General features: G+C 36.6%; 3 protein-coding genes across 8 annotated transcripts; all 3 read left to right on the plus strand.

Moving 5' to 3' along the window:
• LOC105155659 (pentatricopeptide repeat-containing protein At1g06270) lies at nt 4,405-11,215 on the plus strand. Of its 6 annotated transcripts, none has more exons than XM_020692141.1 (8): nt 4,405-4,481; nt 4,605-4,735; nt 5,392-5,573; nt 5,884-6,274; nt 6,712-6,798; nt 8,287-9,409; nt 9,623-9,781; nt 10,737-11,215. In XM_020692141.1, exons 3-6 carry the CDS (start codon nt 5,452-5,454, stop codon nt 9,262-9,264), a joined length of 1,578 nt encoding a protein of 525 aa, XP_020547800.1. In that variant the 5' UTR covers nt 4,405-4,481; nt 4,605-4,735; nt 5,392-5,451; the 3' UTR covers nt 9,265-9,409; nt 9,623-9,781; nt 10,737-11,215. The 6 variants fall into 6 exon arrangements, with proteins under 6 accessions (XP_020547800.1, XP_020547801.1, XP_011069872.1 ...); XM_020692142.1 differs by lacking the exon at nt 4,405-4,481 and having other exon boundaries at nt 4,494-4,735; nt 10,737-10,869; nt 10,958-11,215; XM_011071570.2 differs by lacking the exon at nt 4,405-4,481 and having other exon boundaries at nt 4,494-4,735; nt 10,737-10,869; nt 10,987-11,214.
• LOC105155660 (PTI1-like tyrosine-protein kinase At3g15890) lies at nt 12,865-14,883 on the plus strand. Its single transcript, XM_011071574.2, has 4 exons — nt 12,865-12,961; nt 13,063-13,216; nt 13,685-13,947; nt 14,049-14,883. Exons 1-4 carry the CDS (start codon nt 12,915-12,917, stop codon nt 14,725-14,727), a joined length of 1,143 nt encoding a protein of 380 aa, XP_011069876.1. The 5' UTR covers nt 12,865-12,914; the 3' UTR covers nt 14,728-14,883.
• On the plus strand, nt 21,923-22,888 carry LOC105155887. The gene has a single exon (XM_011071871.1). The coding sequence runs from the start codon at nt 21,923-21,925 to the stop codon at nt 22,886-22,888; it is 966 nt and encodes a 321-aa protein (XP_011070173.1).

Below are 23,119 nucleotides of genomic sequence, written 5' to 3' on the forward strand. Positions count from 1 at the left end.
TTATTCCAATTTTTTTATTTTTTTTAAGGTACTTGCTAAATCAAGATTATCGACGTATTGAATTAATTTCTGAATTTAGATGTACTAAATGATGTAATGAACTAGATTCTATAAAAATATATATATTGTTTTTTTAATTTAATTTTAGTTATTTCCACAAATTATTACAGCCGAAATACCACATTTACATTCAATAGATGAAATGTGAGTTTATGTTATATACGATTTATTATAATGGTTAACAATAAAAATAAATAAAAAAATAAATTACCAAAGCTGCACAATGATCGACTATTAATTATTGTTTATGAAACAAGACAACTTCAATAGTGTCATAAAATCCCTAAAAATTTCTCTTATATTTTATAAGATGTTTGGCTAATTTAATTTAAAGGGTGTTTGGCTAATAGTTTTTTTTTAAAAAAAAATTAAAAGCTCCTATAGCTTATAAGATCTTTTAGAAATATATAAAATGTCGGATTTTATTTTAGAGATATGTTCCTAAAACGTTTGAAAAACATAAGATGTTAAAACTCATAAATAGTACACATTAATTTAACTAAAAAAAATTAATAAATATTTTTTTTATAAAAATAAAAAATTAATGAATTTATCACCTAAACTTTTGTATCAATATAAGACATTCATGCTAATCGAGCATTAACATAAAAACATAATTGAGATATATATATATATATACACAAATATATATATATATTTTAATTACAATGACTATTATTGGTCATATAATTTACAATGTTTTGAGAATATAATGAATAGCCATCGCTGTTAAGAACAACCGAGATCCAATGAGAATTTCCGGGTAGCTCCTGGTCTTTGACATAAAAAAAGAAGGTTGTAATAAAGAAAGGGCGAGACTGCGCACTCATTTGATCTTGATCCTTGTGGAGTGAAAGTGAGACTGGACTGGATCTGCACGGCCCCCCTAATAATATCCATAAATGACTTATTTTTGGTAATAGATGAACATTCCCATATGTAAATTCGGGTGCATGAGCTAGCTGAATCGAAGAGCGTGAAGGATGCAAACTGAGACGTTTCGGTCCTTCCCTCAGATACTTTTTTTTAAGAGCTAGCATAAGAATTAAAGCAGCCTCCGAAAGAGGCGGCGAGAGCTGATTCGCAGAAGCAGCTCGAAGCTAACATCTTGAGGAGTCAAGCCCGCGTCCGACCATTCCAGACTGCAAGTAATATTCGACCTCGTGTCCGGACTCCAAAAAAAATTTCAAACTATTTGAAAAAAAGAAAAATCTCTTCTACATCAATCACGACTCCTTATTGAGGAAAAAGAACAGGAGGAATAGGAATCCAGTGCAAGCATTGGAGCTCTTGCTGTAATTTATGAGTGGTTGGCGCATCTACTCTTTCAAAACCCAGCTCCTTTTCCTCTCTTTTACAGAAATGAATTCAATATCAGTGTTAGCCTCACTTCCTCTTATAGCGATAGGATTCCTTTTTGCTTCTGGAAGACAGTCTATTTTGGCTCTGAATTGAAAGGTCCGAATAATCAACTCTGCAATCAGTTGTTAGAATCAATAGGTCTTCAAATTGTTCATTTGAAAAAATGGAAATCCTTCTTATTGGATGATCATGATACTTTCCAAAAATCGTCTCAATATGCCCTTTTAGATGAGAGTCAGTAGGCCTAGAAGGCTCCTATGCCAAAAGAGAATGCTCTACATGACTAAAGTCAAGGCTTTTTTCGCCCGAGGGTTCCTTTAGAGAAGAACCACGCTAAATAGATAGAATCCATTTCTACCAATTTCAGCAAAGTAGCGAATGTTTTTAGAAAATATAATATCAATAGAAATTTTATTTTTGCTTAACTACAATAATTTATTATGAAACAGTTAAGAATTTTATCTTGTTGGAATTCCAAAAACTTAGACTCCAAATAAAAATCTCTAAAATTATGCACAAATAAAATAGTCATCACTATTATAGCTAAATTAAAACTTAAATCCATGTAAATTATAATTTCTATTAAAATTTAATGTGCTGCAGATGAAAGAAAAAAACCTTGAAATTCTATAATTGAAATTTAACATTTTCATGCAATTCTCATAGCTATTGAATTACACAATACCATCTCACATGGCATCCAATCAGCACCGACCTGTCTAGCCAACTCGGATTGCGATAATGTGAAGAGTCTCTAGCAGGGTAGGACTCCTATGTCAATAAGATTCTTTATCAATCTAGGACTCTCACCTTAACCAACCTCCACGAAATGCTGGAACCAAGGATATCCCCCTCTTACGAGGACTCTCTTTTATAAATGCAGGTTTTACCTCCTGAAAGGGGAGGATTCTCTCTTTGATTTTTCTAAAACATCCTTCGATTATCATATTCCAGTGATTAAAATCACTATTCATTACGTAAGCGTTCTTATTTATTCTATTTATCTCGAATTAATCAATGATTTGGGCGTCGGAGTGGTAACGGTTTTTTTGCAGGTTGTCTCTTCAAGATTTCAACTCATTTTGATTCGGGAACTTATTCCAGCCCAAGGTAGTATGACCTGTGCGTCCCTCACATGCATCAATTGATGTCGTCTGTCGAAAATCACAAAGCTAAAATTGTGAGTAACAATGAAAGCCCTTGCCAATGCCCCGAGTAAGCAAAAATCTGTGGAGGCGTCTAGCAACGACCAGGCTCTACAGGTCTTTTTGGGGACCTCCTTGGCTCCTACAACTGAAACATCGCTCCCAGCACCCCCTAGACTTGCAGATCCCGTGGCGGATCCCCCACGATACAGTACACCTTGGATATCTCCTCAGTGGAATTGTCCCCAACCCTCTTGGAGACCATTAAGCAAATAATTGTTGCCGCATCCAGGATAACTGGCAACTTTAGCCCCTGTTTGGGCAGCAACCCTTCTGATATAGGTGCACTTGAAGAAGTCGATCCAGCCCCACCTGCCCCTGCACCAATTGTAACTGAAGCTTTGGACACACTGATGCAATCCCAGTCGGGGGACGTCCCTCCTCAATCGCTTGCCCTGCTAAAGTGCGCGCAGAAAGGACTTCAAAATGTTCAGTATCAGGTAATGAGAGCACCATCTGAGGAGTAGTAGAGTATCCCTTTTACTGAAGGGGTGATGGCAGATGAATTATTCCCCCAATTGTAAGTCTCTGGCTATAATGGAGTGTGATGGAACTACGGATCCCCAAGAACACCTCTCTCCCTTCAAAAACGTTGTACTTTTGCATCGACATACGGATAGGATCAAATAATGAGTTTTTGTCACCACCTTCGCCAGGCAGCCCAATAGTAGTTTAACCAATTACCCTCAGGCACAATAGGAAATTTTCAAGAGTTTCACTCCCTTTTCTTACACCAATTGTCCAGGAATTTCAAGAAGATGGAATTAAGCCTTTTTTTCTATAAGTCAGAAGGAAGGGGAATTCTTGAAGGAGTATCTACAACAATATGTATATACTATGTGTGCAGTTTGGCAAGTAGCATAACTCCTTAATAAATGAATAAAAAAGATACGACCTTGATATCAAATCAGGCTGCTATTCAGAAACCTGAACAATCCATGATTTAGTATTCTTAAATTGCATTGCCCCATCTTAAGAATCGTCCTTGCTTAGGACAATGTATGTGCATGCCATTGGTTCTCTACTTCTCCATGATTAAAACCCTCGAAACAATTCAGGCTAATTCTTAAATGTAGTTGCAGAATTTGCGTATTAATATCCGTCATCCACCGCTTCAAACTTGTTACATCAAAATTTAATACTAGAATTAAAAAATAAATTAAATTATTCGATGGACTTGAGATTAATTTTTAAAAATTTATTTCAATTCAATTTGGTCAACATAATAAATCAAGTTTGCACATAATTTCATATCGAGAGCACTGAAATCCAGTTCGAGCATGACTCCGTTAGTGAAAAAGAGATAAAATATATTTAAAATGACTTGAGTTACTTGATTTAGACTTATTTTCTGTTCAATTGGAATTCATTTAAATTTGATTTTTTAAGATATAATTAAATGTAAATAATATTTTAAAAATGTGGGGAATACTTGAACAAGTTTGATTATTGATATTTTATAGAATTAGCTTACAAATTCATGGGCCTTCGTCAATGTCCTGCGTCGTGCTAATAACGCGAAGGTCGCAGGTTCGAGACCTGCATGGGCCATCATTGTTTAATTTTATATTTTCTTTTGATTTTGGCCTACAAAATATGTATTTAAGTTTTGATCCATGGAAAATATTAAATGTCATTTAGTTTATTCTAATGAAGTTTCAAAAATTCATTAATAAATTTTCCAACAAAATTAATTGATATATTTTCTTTCTTGAGCTTGTTTTAATCCAATTAAACCTGTTCTAATTTACTTTATTATATATACACAATTAACTTAATCCTATTAAATGAATCGAGATCAAGAAGTATTCACTACTTTAAATAATATTCTACAGCGACGAGTGCGGCTTCCAGGTAATCCTCCTTTCTCTGTTGACACACGGTTGCTTCTATTTTTTCTACTGCTGGTTATGTCGCTTCTATTTTTTCTTCGACTGTTAGCTGAAGTGGTGTAATCGGATTCTTTATTGTGCTTAGGCTGGCAGAGTAAATCATTGTAGTGATGCACTACTCCATTGTTAGCTGAAGAAAAGAAAGAAGAAAGCAATCTCTAGCCTCTCTCTTGCGGCGGCTCCGACGCCTTCGACACAACTTTTTTCCGACGTCAGGTAATATTTCTTCTTCGTTATCTTTTTTACATTTGTAGAAGAAGTTTGAATGGTTTGAAGGTGTTTGTTGAAATGCCTCATTGAACACCTCTATGTTCTTCTCATCAGAATAGTCATTTTTTTGCTGAAAATATGTTGAAAAACGAACAATTTGGCTGATTCACAACTCTGCCTTGGGCCGTGATAGCATATTTGTATTGGTTTTAAGAAATCTAAGCCAGGTTCTTTTTTGATTCATCTATCAGTATTTTTGTATGTGACTTGGTTTCTGTAGTCTATTGACTGTGGTGAGGAGCAGTAGTTTCTATATATGCTTCGTTTGCTTTGTGATTGCAAACTAGTTCTGATAGATAGCTTCTTGTTGAACATAGTGTAGTTTGGTTATGTGTTTTCTTTATACATTTGCTTATGGGGGTGTTAAACTGTTAATAATTATGTTTGTTAATGTAGAAATGTACTCATCATGTCTTTTCACTTGTTTCTTTTTTATTTGGTGATCAGCATTTCTCACTTCATTTTGATGTCAAGTCCTTGATGTTATAGCGAATGTGCCTTACTAATAAGAAACCATAGCAAAGTGATATTGTTTGTAGATAGTGTAAAGTATGTGGATTCTATACCAAACAACATCACTAATGAAATTCTTCTACTTGCAGGTTAATCAATTGGTTCAAGCCGTATTTTTTCAATTTTTTCAGGTTAATTAATTTTTTCAAATGGGATTCTCTGCTCAGATCGCCCCTTTCAGGGCTTCCGCGTCTTGCCCGACGTATTTCCGGTTTTGCCGCTCCTGTAGGGTGTTTTACTCATTTTCTTCTTTGAGCAGAGTCTCATCCTGGTTCGGCTTCTTTCTAATTCACTCAGTTTAGGCTGTTCTTGAGGTGTTATATTTTTTTCTTCACTTGCCCATCTGTTGTGTATGTGGAGTTTGCTAATAGTTTCTTGCTTCTTGAGCATAAACTCGGTGGGTTTTTCTTTTGCTTCAAAATTTGTATATTGTTAGGAAATACAGGGGCTCGGGGCTTGGGAATGGGTAGTATTCTTTTGTTATCCTGGAAAGATGGAATCTTGCTGCAATGTCTTTGGTTGTATACTACTTAATCAGCCGTACTGCTGTATTTTTACATTCTGCGTGTACCATTTCTCAGGTTGGAAGATAGAGTGGCCCAGAGTGCACATGGTCTCCTATCTGAAAGGACTCTCAGTTCCGACTTACTTGAGTTAAACCAAAGATCAAGTTACAGTACATTTCAGCAAAATGAAAGCCAAATGCTTTATAGACCAAGAAACAATTTTGCATCTTCTCAGTGGGAGCAGCCTTTGGTTTATAGAAAGGTGAAAAGGAGAGAAGAAGATAACAGAGAAGTTTCTTATGGACTACATCCTCCTGGACATTCTGCTGAAGACTGGGGTAGAGCTACCAAAGAATGTAAACAGAACAAGAGACTATTTGCTCGTCGAAATAATGAATCTACAGATGTTAAAACAATCACAGAAGAAGATGTTGCAGAAAAAGCCAAGTCTGGGATAAGAAACATAGTAAGATATTCTTAAAACGGGCAAAGCTTAGAAGTTGCATGGTTCATAAAAAGTTTCACTAGTTTTAACAACTATGATTCAGGACTTCATTAACATGGAAAAGTTGTCTATCTCTCAGTGCATGTAGCTTTGCATTTACTTTGTCTCACCATCTGTGTTCTGCTTCTGAACTTTAAACTTAAGATTGACATGAGATATTGTTGGTTTAAGTGTTGATTCTGCTTGCTCTATTGCTGTATATTTCTCATGCTTCTTTGTATTTCATTGCCACAGATTACACCTTAATCTGATTGCTTCAGAACCTGTTACCTTTCAGTCCTGAATCTTAGACATACCTTTCTCTAACTTTGGTTTATGTATGGACAAGGGTGTATTATTAGGATGGAGGACGACAGAGTTCTAATATTTTTAACCTTGTATTTCATTTTCTAACTCAGGGCTATCACATGAATGGGAGAATCCATTGTTCTCTGAATATTAACACTGAAACCAGATGGCTGTCTGCAAGAAGACCTAATTTGCAGGTCCATCTATCTGTTATTTTCCAGTATTACTTATAGTCTTTATGTGTGCTCTGAACAAATCAGCATGGAACTCCAACTGCATATGAATGAAGCCACTTAATTATCCCAGTTCCTTGGAATCGAATTTTCACGGACTAGGTACTTTCTCATTGAACTCCACTTTGCAAAAACAATTTTAATTCTTCAAAATGTCACAGAGGAGTGCAGAGATAAATCTATTGCTGATTACCAGTGAGAGCGAATAAATTTGATGCCCATGTCTTTTATCCAATGCAGTTTGAGGAGGAAGGAGGTGTCAAGAGATCTTTCCCCTCTGAGACTTGGTAGTTGTTTGGAATTTCAATCTAGTTCTCTTAATTAATAAATTCAACAGTCCTTACAAGGTTTCTAAAGTCTAAACCTATCCTTTCATTATTGGTCACTACATTACCGGAGAAATCTGCTACCGGAGTAAAATTTTTTGAAAATAAAGGCAAGTGAATACAAGATCATAAGCTTTCCAGTACATGATGCATTGTGAAGATTAAGTTTGACAACAGTAAAGATGGGAAAGCAGCTGATAACTTTCTTAATTCGAACCCATGGTTTTACTTATGTTCCATCTTTGTTATAATTTAAATGATAAGCTTGAATACCTACTTGATCTGAAGTAAGTGAGACTAAACAAATCTTTTCATCTTTCTCATGCCTATATATCTCTTTAGGAATTTTTTTGTAGTTGTTGTAAGCCCGAGGTTTTGTTAATCTTTTGGTGTTGAAGCTCTAAACCGAACCAGTTGAATCGATACATAAAATCTTAGGACGCAGGACAACTTAAAACTTGTTGGAATGGGTTGGAGACATGGGTCCCAAAAGCACATTGCCCTCTCTGTTCTACACTGAGACCAGCATAGAGAACGCATGAAGTATACAGGAGTTGATAGAAAGTTTAAAGCCAAAGCAGATAAGTAGAGGTGGAGACATGGAGTTTCATACTAGTTGGGTTGGTTCCTAAGATTTTGTGAGGTAGGTTGAAATAGGTTGGATATTATAGGATTGTTGATACAAACGGATTTGAGTGCATTTATTTTTTAGCTAACCAAATAATGTCAAAAACATAATGTTATAATAATTTTCTTCTATTTCTTACAAATCCCAATACTACCATCTCTAAAATTACAAGAGTAAGCAAAAATGTTCTTGAAAGAAAAGCTTCTAAAAAAGATGAAAATCGTCATACAGCCCTTAAGGGTGAAATAAATGTGTCAATGTAAAATGATTAATTCCCTACTATTCTGCATATATGAAAATTTTGCCTCTTAATGGCAATGCTGAAGTGGGAAATTGCAAAAATATCTCTGAAGAGACAAAATGAAACGTTGTTCATCTTATAATCCTAATTGGGCGATCAATTTTGTTGCCTGAACTTCTATGTTTCTTTCAAGATTATTGACTTGTTCTCCAATGAATGGCTTTTGCTTGCTCTTTCATACTTGTGTTTTTCTTTAGGTTTCGTTGCTTCATTCTTCCTCTCCAGAAAGAGATGAAAGATCTCTTGAAGAATCCATACAGGCAGCAGTTGAAGCCAAGACATACCAACAAATACCTGAGCTCCTCAATGCCTCTAGAGATTCTTGCCAAACTCCAAATCCATTTTCATTTCTCTCTATGTTCTCAGAAAGCCATCAGGTGCGTGTAGTTGATGAAATTCTACAGTCTTTTATCCTTATTCGGCCCCGTTCACGACTAGGTGTGGCTTATTCCTGTCTCCTTACTTACACTCTTGAGAGCCGGAATCCTCTCCCACTGGCGCTGGCCATCATACAACGCATGCTCCGTTCTGGCTGTCTTCCTGTCCCACAGACTCATCTCTTGCTTTCCAAGGCGTGGGTTGAGGGCCGACAGAGATCTCGGAGTGTTTCGAGTATCCTAAACGAAATGCATTCAATAGGATATTCTCCCGACTGTGGGACTTGCAATTATCTTATTGTTTCACTTTGCAAAGTTAATAAGTTTGACGAAGCTGTTAAGGTCTTGCGGGAAATGGGTGGGGGATGTTGCATTCCAGATTTGGACAGTTATGGTACATTGATCAGTGAAATGGCTGAGCTTAGAAGGACTGGTGACATTGTAGAGATGGTGAAAGAAATGGTCAGTAGGCATGGATTGAATCCAAGGAAGGAAACAATTGTGAAAGTAGTGAATGCAATGCGGGCTAATAGAGACATATGGAGAGCAGTTGACATGATTGAGTTTCTAGAAAGAAAAAATGTGCATATTGGATTTGAGGGCTATGAGTTGGCTCTTGAGGGTTGCTTAGAGGGTCGACAATTTGTTTTGGCAGGAAAGTTTGCTATAAGAATGACTGAAAGAGGGTTTATACCATACATAAGAGTGAGGCAAAGAGTGGTTGAGGGATTGGTTTGGATTGGTGAATCTGAGTTTTCCTCCATCGTCAGACAAAAATTTGCAGAACTGAAATCTTAGCTTCTTGAATTTGATTTATGTAATTTACATCAAGGTAGAAAATTCTGTCATTCACATTCCTGCCATGCGTTCCCGTAAGCAACTGGCCGAACTTGATTGGTTCATGATGATATTTGGAGGGACTTGTATCAGAATCAACTGACAGGTATTGTTTTTCCATGCTTGTTCAAGAAAATGGTTATACCTTTGTTGGGGGAAATGTTGAATTACTTGAAAGCAGTCTTAATTGACTTTGTGAAATCAAATTTGAAGAGTTTACCGCATGTTGTCAAGTCCATCTTTATTTTTTTTACTAAAGTATTTCTTGACAAGTGTCTATAATGGAACAATTCTTTGTTTCCTCTTTCCCCTTTTGCAGAAAGGGAACAAATTCAAGATACAAGATAAATGCTGGCCTCGCCATCTATTTTCATTTTCAAAGTAATTTACATGCTCACCATCTCGCTAGCTTGTCTTTTCAACCGTATTATTGACGATTTCCGGATCAAGAAACTCGCAAACAAATAGGCACCTCAAGGTAAGTATTTAATAAAACCTTCATATAAAATTTCTGTGTTTTATATTTTTTACTTAACAAAGGTATATATTGCTTTGTTTCTAAGGAATATGTATATATTCTCTAATGCTTAATCAGTTATTGTGCTATAATGGTTGATTATGTATCATATTGATGCCTTTTCCATCTAAAGCATTTCTACGTAAGGTTTCCTATAATTTTTCAAATACTTAGTTCATTATTATAATTTCTAAAATTGAACGCATTGCGCCATGCCTTTTCCTTTTAAAACATTGTTCTTAGCCAAGTGTGATTGCTGACATTTTGATTTTTATAGATCACATCATAAATGAGATAATGAAAGTATTGTGTAACCAAGCTTGCGTATTCCACTTAGATGCTATCCAAATAATTAAATCTCATAAGCCTATAGTAACATATCTTAAATAGAGCTTTTTACTTTTTGTTGGGAAAAATAACGTATGATATGTTTTATTATGCAATGAATCAGCAAAGTTCACTAAGGCTTGAGTTTTTTCTTTTTTCTTTTTTGAAAACAAACAAGCTAAATAATATATCAGCTGGTAGTACAAGTTTTGTTACAGAATTTAGTCACAACCCGGGACTAAGGAAACTTTTTCCAAAAACCACGAACATTCATCAAATACTTCATTAAGATTTCCAGCTGCTGCTTCTTGAGTCGTGAAGTCATCAACTTGGTTGGATTTCAAGATGTCCTGACAGCACCGAGACTGTGATGGTCCTTCATCATGTTGCTGAGATTTATGATTCATGAATATGGAATTAGTTTGGATTTTAAAATTTAAGATGTCATGATCCTTTGCAAATTATAGTCCACTCCGTAGTTCTTTTGTATTTAGATTATTCAGTCCGGTAATGATTATAATGGAAGCTTTGTGATTTGGAGGTTTTCGCTGGAATAGAAATTCATTTCTTGTTTTTCCACATTTGCCAGAGTGCATGGATAGCGGCGAGTTGCGCTCTATGTCGGCCCTCCGTGACTGTGTAATATGATGTGTAGATTTGCCTGCTTGGGAATGGTGGCATCAACTTGATGATTCTAATGGGGGAGTAAAAGCGCCATTCATGTAGGATGTGCTCTAAATTCTCAGGCTTATTTTGATAGTGTTCATTGGAGACAATCCTTTTCTTCTCAAGATTTACTAAGGTATTCAGGCTGTTTTTGTGATGGTTTTGCCTTGCAGAATTAATATGCAGTTATAAGTCTGAAGTGGACTGAAGGACTCTCCAATTTCATATACGGAAGTAATCTTTGGAGCCCGATCAAATTATGTAATCTTTAGACGGAGATATGAAAATATCCATTTTGTTCTTGTTATGCTAAAGACAGCACAATATTCCAAGTTATTATGCTGGTGTCCTTGCAGTAAAAGTTAAAAGGATGAATAGCAATTTACGCTCTTGTGATATTAAAAATAAGTAAATTATTTTTTATTAAAAAAAAATAGCAATTTATTCTTCTTGTATTTTTTAATATGAAGTAATTTATCTCCTTGTTTAATGAGGTAAAATGTTTCATTTTAAAAAATTTAGGAAGGTAAATTACTGTAATTTTTAATTAATTTATTAAATAATATTTTATTATATAAACAATATAATAATTATTATATAAGATAATATTTTATTATTAATAAATATATATAATATTATATATATTAGATGTGAAAGAAGGGCAAAAAAAAAAAAAAAAGAAAAAAAAGTACTTTCATAGCCAATTTGCAATGAAAGCGCGTGTGGCCCAACTTCTGTATGGAAGGATTTTTTGAACATTATTTTATATCATAGGAATGTAAGTGATACTTTAATTTTCATAGGGTTTTTTTAAACATATTTATTATCACAGGTATGTCCCTGAATTACATGATAGAAGTCATACTACATAATTATATTAATATTTTAATAAATTGAGCAACTGTGCAATACATTAATTTGATAAATATATCAATACAACATAATGAAATAAATTACAATAAATTCATATAAAATTAGATAAATACCCACACATCTAATGTAATTCAAACCAATAACCTTAAACTTATTTATGGGGCGTCAGTTTTAACCACTAAATTAAGATATTATTAATGAAATTAGTGTTATTTTAGTGAATGAGAAAATTTGGCTTGTTGTACTTAATTAACCTTTGATATTTTCTGATGATGTAATTGATCGCATCTATCAAAGAAAAAAAAATTACCTCAATTTTCTTATATATCCAAGTAATTATATATAAGAAAAAAAAAATAGCATTATCTCCACTTAATCAAGTTGGGATTAATCCTAACGAATATGTTTTCTCTCGTAAATATATATATATATATATAAAGGTTTCCATATTGACTATATATTGCATTAATTTTGATAAACGTTCATCACTTTTTTAAACTTATACGCCCAATGAATTTTAATATGTCCTACTATATTTTAAATTAAATCTCAATTATTAAAACATTCTTAAAATGAACGTATATATTTGCCAATGAGGCCTAATTCAGTTGGCGAAGTTGAAACCTCATGATTTTGGAGGTAACGATTTCGAATTCCGCCATATGCATGGAATGTTGTTTACTGCATAGTAAGAGTGTTGTCTACTGCATGGTAGGGGGTTTGTTTACTGTAATAGTAGGTGTTGTTAGGTAGAATATGATTAATTTAATAATTTTTGTTAGATTTTAGTATCGATATAAATAATTATAATTGTAATTGATTTATCATGATTAAAAAAAAAAAAAAGTGAATGTAAATATTTAAAATTGTGTCTATGTTTGACGCTACATGATTAAAATTGGTGGCGATGCCCAATTCTCAAATCGAACGGCTGAATTTGCAATCCACGTGAACATCTTTAAAGCCAAATGGCGCCACAGGTGTAAACATGGACTTCAGACTTTGTCAAGTATATTTTTATTCCCTGATTTCTATAATATTGATAATATGTTATCAGTCCTAGTTCTTACAATTAGCATGACATCAGTTACATTACCAGCCGGCTGAGGACGGCAGTGTCACCGTTGAAGATGACAAACATTTGCTTTAAAGACCATCAATCGTCCTCCTCGCACCATAACCCTAACTGAAAAATTAACTCCAAAACAAAATCCCAGTTTCTCAAATTATGGGATCATCATTCAGTTGCTGTGGCTCTGAAAAAGTTGAAGAAGGGTATGCAAACTATTCATGAAGTGCTTTGTCTTACGAAACAACACATTTAGCAGAAATTTATGTTGTGTTTCTATGTTTCTTTTCGTCTGATCTTTCCTTAGGTTGACGTCGGGGGGCGAAAACAACAGTGCTTCATGGAGAATTTTCACGTACAAAGAGCTGCACACGGCCACGAACGGATTCAGTGAGGATTACAAGCTTGGTGAAGGAGGTTTTGGAAGTGTGTATTGGGGCAAAACGTCTGATGGTCTTCAGGTAAGGAATCTTGCTCCCTTGTTATTATCGCGGTTGATATTTCAATTATATATAATATAGGTAGGTGTTATTTCATGTGCGATTGTAACTTTTAAGAAATACAATGGGAAGTGTCGTCGTACCCGATGTATGCATATATCTGAAAAATATATAATAGGTATCATCCAATATTCTCTAACAAGAGGGTTTCATCCTAAAACTGATCGCAAGCTGCAAACTTTGCCATATTTTTTTTATTCATCTAAAATTTGACAATAAGCAACAAACATATATGTCTGTCTCAAGAGCTGTGGAGAACCATCGCAATATTTTACCGTTGCAAATACCTGTTGCAAGTATATTTCTGAGCCTATACTTTTATCTATGGTTTTAGTTCAAATGTTTTCCAATAAATTGGCTCAGAATTTAGGATGAGTGTTGAAAAATTGGAATTTTGAACTGGTGAGTAAATTTTTGCTTGTAATGCAGATTGCGGTGAAGAAATTGAAGTCCATGAACTCCAAGGCTGAGATGGAGTTTGCTGTGGAAGTAGAGGTACTGGGAAGGGTGAGGCACAAGAACCTGCTAGGCCTGAGAGGCTATTGTGCCGGGAGTGATCAACGTCTCATCGTCTATGATTACATGCCTAATCTCAGCTTGCTTTCCCATTTACATGGCCAATTTGCTGGTGAAGTTCAGCTTGATTGGAAGAAAAGAATGAAGATTGCTCTTGGATCTGCTGAGGGCTTACTGTAAGAATGTCAATTGTTTCAACTATATATATGTATTTACCATCGGCAAATTGGAAGTGTATTTTTCAAGAACTCTGAGTTAACATATCAGTAATACACAGGTATTTGCACCATGAGGTAACACCCCATATAATCCATAGAGACATTAAAGCAAGCAACGTGCTTCTAGACTCCAACTTTGAGCCCTTAGTGGCTGATTTCGGGTTTGCCAAGCTGATCCCGGAAGGCGTTAGCCACATGACGACCCGTGTAAAGGGCACGCTGGGATATCTAGCACCCGAGTACGCTATGTGGGGAAAAGTCTCCGAGAGTTGCGATGTCTACAGCTTTGGAATTCTCTTGCTAGAAATCATCACAGGTAGGAAGCCCATCGAGAAGCTCCCTGGTGGCATCAAGAGGACAATAACAGAATGGGCCGAGCCACACATCACTAGAGGGAGGTTTAAGGACCTTGTGGACCCAAAACTTCGTGGGAACTTTGATGAGAATCAGTTGATACGGACCATTAACGCTGCTGCGTTGTGTGTCCAAAACGAGCCGGATAAGAGGCCGACAATGAGGGAGGTGGTGGCCCTTCTCAAGGGACAAGATGGTAATGCCAAAGGGACTAATATGAGGATCAAAAGTGTCAAGTATGGTGAAGATTTGATGGCCCTTGATCAGGAAAGTGATGAGGAGAATCATGGTGGTGAGGATGAGAGTAGTATGTATGGTGTGTTTGGTGCTTTGGAGGCACATAAGATCCAAAATCCTTACAAACGTTATGCGGACAGGAGATAAGTGAGAATGCATGTATAAGAGTTCTAATTACTTGTGTTTTTCTCTTGTTTATGTATACTTGGTTTGATTATACGAGGAAAGTTTAATTCAATTTGGGTTTGGTTGAATTTGAACCAATTATACTGTAAGTGTAATATACTTATTGTGTGGTTTGTATACAGTTCAAAAAGTGACTAATCATATGGCAAGTGTATCACACTTATTATGTTATTGATTTGATTCGACCAAACCTAATTTGATAAAGAATTTTCTGATTATAGAATGTAAAGACAGTTATTATGGCAAGGTATGGTGGTCAATGTTAGCATAATTGCACAATCTACCCCTGAGTTTTAGTATATTCCACAAAAAGTCCTCCATTTCGGATAATTATACTAATGTTCCTTGCTGTCATAGTTTACATATCTTTCTCGCAAAGAAACCATTTGTAAGGAAATTGCTAAGTAACGATGACTGTAGGAGTACAATATAATCAGATACTTTTTGTAATATACGTAAATCTCAAGGATGTCAATGTAATTTTCTATTAATTGTTTGATTCTTTTTTCCCATTTTCTTGGATTGAACAAATATGTATGTTCGATTACAGTTCTAATATCAGTTGAGTGATTCTGTAAACCAATTCGTAAGCTTCATAACATGTAAATATGGATCGAGAAACAACCAAAACTTGGTGCCGATTTGCATAAAGAAAAACAGGGACCAGCCGACGGCCGGAGAACCGACCCACTAGGCGTGGCCAACCCATGTATTCCTGGGTTACTGAGGTGAGATGATCTCAGGTTTTAATTCCTAGAATTGGCACAGTCCACTCTGAGGTGAGACTGAGCTGGATCCTCCCCCCCCCCTCCGACTAGATCTACCAGGCATTTTTTTGTCCTGGGTCCGGTTGGGACAGCTCAGCCAATAAGACATAGAGTTTAAAAGTAAATTAAACTACTCGATATTCGGATAAAATCGATTGGCAAAAATCCATTCATGTTCGATTTATTAAATTTAACAAATCAAACTTGAACAAAACTTTTTCTTCGATAAACTTTCAAACTCGACTTAAACTCAATTCGATTAATGAAAAAAATAAAAAAACATATTCTCAAAAATATCAAATTATTTCAGTTCCATTCATATTTAATCCAATTAAGAAGCTCGTCTAAGCACAATTAGATTAATAAACAAATTAAGTTTAAATAAAATTTAATAACAATTTAAATAATAATTTATTTCACTCGAACAGAATATTTAATTTTTGGGCGGGTATTTTGGTTAATGGGCTATTTCCTTCAAATAAGACCCACCCAGGTTTATATCAACGTATACGGGGATGTGCCCTGATAATGAATCTAATAGTAATTTATATCTTTTCACAAGCATAAATTATGTATTTCATAGCACTAGAAAAAAAAAATACTATTAATTATAATATTAGTGGCTATATTAGAAAATTATAATTAATGATTATTATTAATTACAGTTAAATAAAATCGATGAAAAAAGTTAATTTTTCCACCATAAAAAGAATATTTGTCGCAGCTAAGAGCTATGGTCAAAATATTTATCATGGCTTTTAGTCATGTCAAATATTTTCGCCACTTTTGAAAAAATCACGACCAACAACCATCGTGTGATCCACATCAATAACTATTTACTATAACTATTTTTTATTAGTCATGATAATTAATCTTAATTAAATGTTATAATTCTTCTAGTACAACTACCCTCGTATTATAGTAAAATTGTGCAAAATTCTTTTATGTTTATTTTATAATCTAAAAACCCCTATATTTTTAGAACCTTCGCACGAAACCCCATTTCGTCAAAAGCTAATCACCCGTGTTCGGGTAGTGCGAAATGGCTTAATTTTTTTCTTTTTTACTATATATGTGTTGATATATTATTTATTCATGTTATTTGTTATAAGATATATTTATTATTTATTTCTTCTCATATTATGTGTATATTATATATTCCAGAGCTATTAAAATATAGGCCTTTCAGCTTTTAAAAAATTAAGATCTAACAATTGTCAAAAGTTGATTATATCATATGATGCTACGTGTGTTCAAGAGAGATCCAATAACTATTAAAATAAAGATATTATATAAAGGATAAAACGGTCGGTGCATAACATTTATAAAAACTTCAGGGTTTAATCTTATGCTATATCTTTCGGGTTTAAGGTAATATATATTTTAGTAATATTATAAATGAGTAAATTATTTTTTTATAAAAAAATTATAGTAATTTATCCCCTTGTATTTTTTAAAATGATGAAATTTATCTCCATATCTAAGAAAGTAAATTGCTTCATTTTAAAAAAATATAGGGGGTAAATTGCTATATTTTTAAAAATATAGGGAGATAAATTATTTTTTTTTTATTAAGTGATAATTTGCTCATTTATAATATTAAAAAAAATTGCTTGTACTTTTCCTTATATCTTTCACATAATGATAATTTTCATAAATTTTGAATAATAGGTGTCGTATGCAATTATCCCCACCTATTATTCAAGGCCGTGTTTACTTTGTTGCACTCTGTATCTTCCCTCCAGATTCATTTTGGATTGTTAGTTGGATTGTGCCAAATGGGATGGAGTGCTTAACTGTTTATTTCCTCGGATAAAATTCGGATTGTATCCTTAAAATTCTGTTTACCTGCATGGATTAAACCGACAATTTATTAGTACTATTACCTTTTTGCCCCCTTCAATTTGAGAAATTACAGTACGCAGATGCCCCCCGCCCCCCTCTTCGTCTTTTTTCTTCCCTCTCTTTCCCCCATTTCTGCTTTAACATCGTTCTGCCGCGAAAAGGGAGCCTTCCTCCTACCCGTTCCAATCGACGACTTCAACCACCGTATTCGCGGTAAGTTAACCTTATCCAAACATTCTCTGCAAGCATGAACGTCATATGTGTATCGATTGTAATCTTTACCCGACCCCTTATCTCGATTTTTAGGGTTTCTGAATTTTCGTATTCCTTTCTTGCAGTCGGCGACTTCCGTGGATTCCTAACCATTTCCAAACATATTCCCAAAGGTAATTGCTACTCTTTATTCATTTTGTTTACCCGCCTTTATGTCCGCAGTTCTGATTTGAAATTTCTTGTGCTTTTCTTATAGCTCACCTACTACTACACTCAACACATACAATACTTTCTTTCCTCTGTTAGTTGTAATTTCTTCAATTTTAAATGCTTTGCTCTTTGTGAAAAATTTGTCATACACCTGGTACGTGTAATGTTATTTGTGAAATGCGTTATTCCATTTACCTCAGAATGTATGCTTTCCTTACTCTGACTAGTGTCTAATTTTCCTATGCGTTAGCGTTAATTGCTACATTATTTATCAATACATATTACGAATATCCGATGATTAGCTTACCATGTGGTTCCTAATGTCACGATGTTGCACCCCTACACTGTTACTCTTTAGGGCATTTCAGATCGATAGCGCTCACTCCAAAAATGATTTTAGTAGTATCGATTTCGAAGGTAGAACGGGGGGTGGGTATCGTTCTTCTGCGTCAAACGAATCTGTTGTTCGTTTTTGCCGTTGTGGTAGGGATGTTTTCTTACACACCTCGTGGACTACCCTAAATCCGGGTCGAAGATTTTGTGGGTGCTCGGGTAACGAGGTTCGTTATTTCAATACGAACTTACTCATGTGCATACAATGTTCGCTGGATAATTCGTATATGCTATTCTCAGCGTGTACGAATCATTCCTTCACTGTTGCCCATTCCTTTATGTAAGACATCTATATATATGCATCACGTACCATTCTTTATAATCAGGGTCAGTACAGCGACACGTTCCAATGGGTGGTCCCCCCTATATGCCGCAGGTTAAAAGAGATCATTCCCAAACTGTTGAATTGTATCTACGAGTATGAAAGTCAGATGAAACGTTTGAATGATCGTCTACAGGCGGAGGAGATGCACCGTTGTACATTAATAAATTATTTGATGGTCTTAATCATTGTTTGGCTAATAACTCTTTTTATTGCGTTGAATATCTAACCTTGCTTAATCACTCCGACTGTGTATAATTTTTTGTTAGCTCAGGCACTTCATCCACGCTTTAGTTTATGCAATTTTTATTGTCACATGTGCTGCAGTCTACAAATAAGTTCTCATCAATCGTACGGTCTAATTTTTATTTAACTATTTCTTCCATACTGTATATGCAGAAATTCCAATTATTTTTCATAATTGTTATGTTTTCCATTGCTTATTAATATCGTTGTAGTCCAATTTAATAATGTGATCTTATGGTGGTTTACCTTATCTGCAACACAAATGCCATTACACATTCTTTGTATTCCATACGTTATTACATTAATCCAATATATTACCGAAAATTCCTACTACTCTTGATCTTCCGGGTTAAATAAGCTTGTGCCTTATGAGTACACTGTACAATTACAACACTTCACTTTGCACCTACGACTGGGGTATTCCATTGTATGGTGATGTTTGCATTACTTATCATCATATGTATTAAAACATTTGCACCTGTACTTTTTGCATTCAATCAGAATATTCCCACATCCCTCAGTTAAATTGTGTAGTGCATTCATTCATCCACCTACCCATCCACTAACTATTTCATTTAATGTGACATAACTTTAAGCATTAATTGGGGTGTTGCTGTTGTGAATAAATTTGATGAGATAGTTTCAAAATGTCGGCAGACTGCAATGGTTAATAGATCTGCTGCATATGCATTTACTACTAATGCCCGTCATATCCTACACAACTGCCACACTTTGCGATTAATTACTCCCATCTACCTTAATGTAATGCAACAGACAGTTTAATTACTAGGGAGTTTACACTTTGTTCTCACTGACAATTGTATAGTGCTTTCCATCCATTGGCCAAAACATCAAATCATAATCCCCAGCTTACCACTATAAATGTGACTGAATTTTTCATTTTTGATTTGCGACATCCTTTCTTTCTTTCGTACACCCCCCCAACATACTTTTTCTGGAAATATCAAATGATGTGGCCCGACGGCTTCTACTACCAGCGCTACATGTTCTATTGTTCCAAGTAGACAAAGGATATGGAGAGAACGCTTGTTAGTAAATTGTTCAATCATGCGAAGAAAGGTCGTTTTCACCACGATCATGAGAACACATTCTCGATAACTGATACATTGGACGCGGTCCATAAATGTCACGGTGTGAAGATTGACCTTGGTTTGGGAAAGTACGTCGTCAAGTTCCTACACGAGAGACACGATATTTTTGGGAAGCTAATTGCCCGCCGGGATGTTATCTACAACACTAGGCTACGTTTCGTGACAACGCTTGACTCAACTTGGAAGGAGTTCTACAAGCTGATTTATTTGTTTTAAAAATTTTATCAACATATTGTTACATTAGTATATCGCGGACAACCATGAGAATGTGCACTTATATTGTTTGTGATGTATGACTTTCTATTTGCAGGAATCCCGCATCGGCAAATGCTACGTGAATGCTTATGAAGACATGTAGGACGATCTCTGTAAACTCTTTACCCAGCAGGTGGACTCAGACTCCACTTCTGTTGATGATGCCAGTCCTGAAACCAAAGAAGGGGATTCCAAGGAACAATCCGATCATATTGTCGCCCTTCAACTATCCGAGCCTTTGGGGGTTGCACAAAAAGATCCTTGCCCGTAAGGCTATGTCTCGGATAGCCCTACTTCGAGCTCATTCCTCTGGAATTTCTTCGATGATTTCTACAGGTGCGAGGATGACGCCGTCTTGTTGCAGCCACTGCCGAGTGTTCCAAGTGCCGGCCAAAAATGCTCAGATATCAAGTATGGGAGCCTTGGCGCTGCAAGGTTTGAAGGATGATATACATTAGTAAAAAAACATGTATAAATTATAAGGGTAAAAAAGTAATTAGATGAGTGGAGACACACCATAAGCAAATAGAACCCATCACACCATACAATCTCCCATACCACTATAAATACCAAAATACTAATTTTTTAATTCAAGCTACTATTCATTGACAAGACCCATTTTCTCATGAAAATTAGACATTTTGCGAAAATTGTATTTCGCTTGGTAAGCACTTCCGTCATGGTAAAATCCCAATTTCATCCTTTAACAAAAATCCTCAACCACATCATTGGCGCCGTCCGTGGGAACTATTTACCACGACATTGAGCATGCAGACCAGGTCCCGGGCTTGTGACGTACACGATCTAAGATGCAATCCAAGAAGTCCAGGCAAACGGAATGGAACAGAACTCCCTTGGCGAACAGTCAGTTCCTCAAGAGGTAACCCCCCTAACGCACCAGCAGACACCCCTCAATGGGGGAGTCCCCTCGTCACATCAAAAATCTCCGGCTGTACCCCCAACTGGAGTACTCCCCCTGGATGCCTCCCCCGAGAGCCAATGATTCAGCTGACACAGGAGGCTTTGCTAGCCTTGATTCGAGATGCATCCACACGAGCTGCGGCTCAAGCCGTGGCCCAATTTGTGGCGCAACAACCAGTGAACCCGCCCCCTCCTTCCCCTCGCAGAAGTCGAGAACTATCCTCGGTTCCCGAGGAGGAGGAGCAGAGGCGAGAGGAAGTAAACAGTCGGATTTCTAGACCCGAAGTAGCACAAACTCGCGATCGGAATCTCCCTAACCGAGAATCTTCTGCCCCCCACCAACTCGGGGAGCCGAGAATTCCTACTTGTCGTTGGCTGTGGCGCCTCCAAGACGAAGCCCATTTGCCTCCCATATTCTGGCCGAGGCGCTCCCAGCCGGTCTCAAGGTGTCGAATCTACCAGAATATGACGGGGCAGGAGATCCACAAGAACACTTAGACAAATTCTATGCCAAGATTGACTGGTATGATCTGAGTGATGCCGCATACTGTAAAGTCTTCCACTTTACACTTTTGAAGCGTGCGTTGGCCTGGTTCAACCAACTGTCCGTTGGAACTATTTCCAGCCTCGAGCAGTTGGTTCTGCGTTTTTTGCACCACTTCTCAATGAACAAAAAGATCCCGAAAACAGCGGCATACCTGTTCACTGTTCGCCAGAGAGAAGGTGAGACCCTGAGAGACTTCATATAAAGATTCGTAGATGCAGTTCATGAGGTCCCTCACGTCAATCAAGAGTTGTTAGCCAATATCGTCGAGCAGAATCTACAACCGGGAAGATTCAAGGAATCTATAGCCGGCAAACCCCCTAGCACTATGGAGGATTTGATTGTGCGTTCACAAAAATACATCCGCATAGAGGAGTCGAACGCGATGGATCCTTCATTCAACAACAAAAGGAAGGGTCGGGAAGAAGAGAAAGAGTCGAAGAAGAAGGAGGAACGCAAACACGTACCTCCAGCTGGTTTCGCCCGCTATACCCCTTTGAATGCTCCCAGAGGGGAGATATTAGTTGTAACTGAGCGGCAGGGACTGATCAATCAATGGCCGAAAAAAATGAAGGACAATCCTAAGAGGCTCAAATCCGATAAATACTGTCGTTACCATCGAGACAGAGGGCACACAACGGATGAGTGCCACCATTTGAAAAATGAGATCGAAAAGTTGATTCAAAGAGGATATTTAAAAGAATATGTCAATCGGGGATCGAAGCACCAACCTCGGGACTCAACCTCCAAACAAGCTGGGAACGACGACAACCTCCCCACGGCAGGGGTCATCGTCGTGATTTCAGGTGGCCCCGTTGGGGGCGACTCAACTAATGCTAGAAGGGCCCTCACTCGAGCAGCTAGGGGGAGTCACGCGCAAACCCCCATCCAAGTTCACACCATTAGATCGCTGCAAGAGAATGAGATTTCATTCGGCCAACAAGACTTAGACCCAACAAGGAATCAAAACAATGACTCCTTGGTCATCTCCGCCACAATATCTAACTTCTGGGCCAAAAAAATCTTGGTGGATAGTGGAAGTTCGGCAGATATTATATTCTATGATGCATATGTCCAGTTAGGGATTGATAACGCACAACTTCGGAAGGTGAACACCCCTCTCATGGGTTTTAGCGGTGACATGATCCAACCAATGGGGGAGGTGATGCTGCCATTATCCCTCGGTTCTCATCCAAAAAGATCCATGAAATTAGTGAAGTTTCTCGTGGTGAAAGCCCCATCTGCTTACAACGTCATCTTGGGGAGACCAAGCCTGAACCTCTTCCGACGATAACATCTACTTTCCACTTAAAGCTGAAATTCCCCACTCCTGATGGTGTGGGGGAAGCGATAGGGGATGAGAGAATGGCGAGGGAGTGCTATATGAATACACTTAAAAGATCTCGCCAGAAGACGGATGAGGCGACCAATTGAAAAATGAAGAGGAAAATAACTGATGGGAGGCGAGAGACAACAGACCCCCCAAAAGAGTACGTGGGAGCACCTTGTGGGGAAAAGAGAGTCG

This window comes from Sesamum indicum, linkage group LG2 (assembly GCF_000512975.1).
Source record: "Sesamum indicum cultivar Zhongzhi No. 13 linkage group LG2, S_indicum_v1.0, whole genome shotgun sequence".
Lineage (NCBI taxonomy): Eukaryota > Viridiplantae > Streptophyta > Magnoliopsida > Lamiales > Pedaliaceae > Sesamum > Sesamum indicum.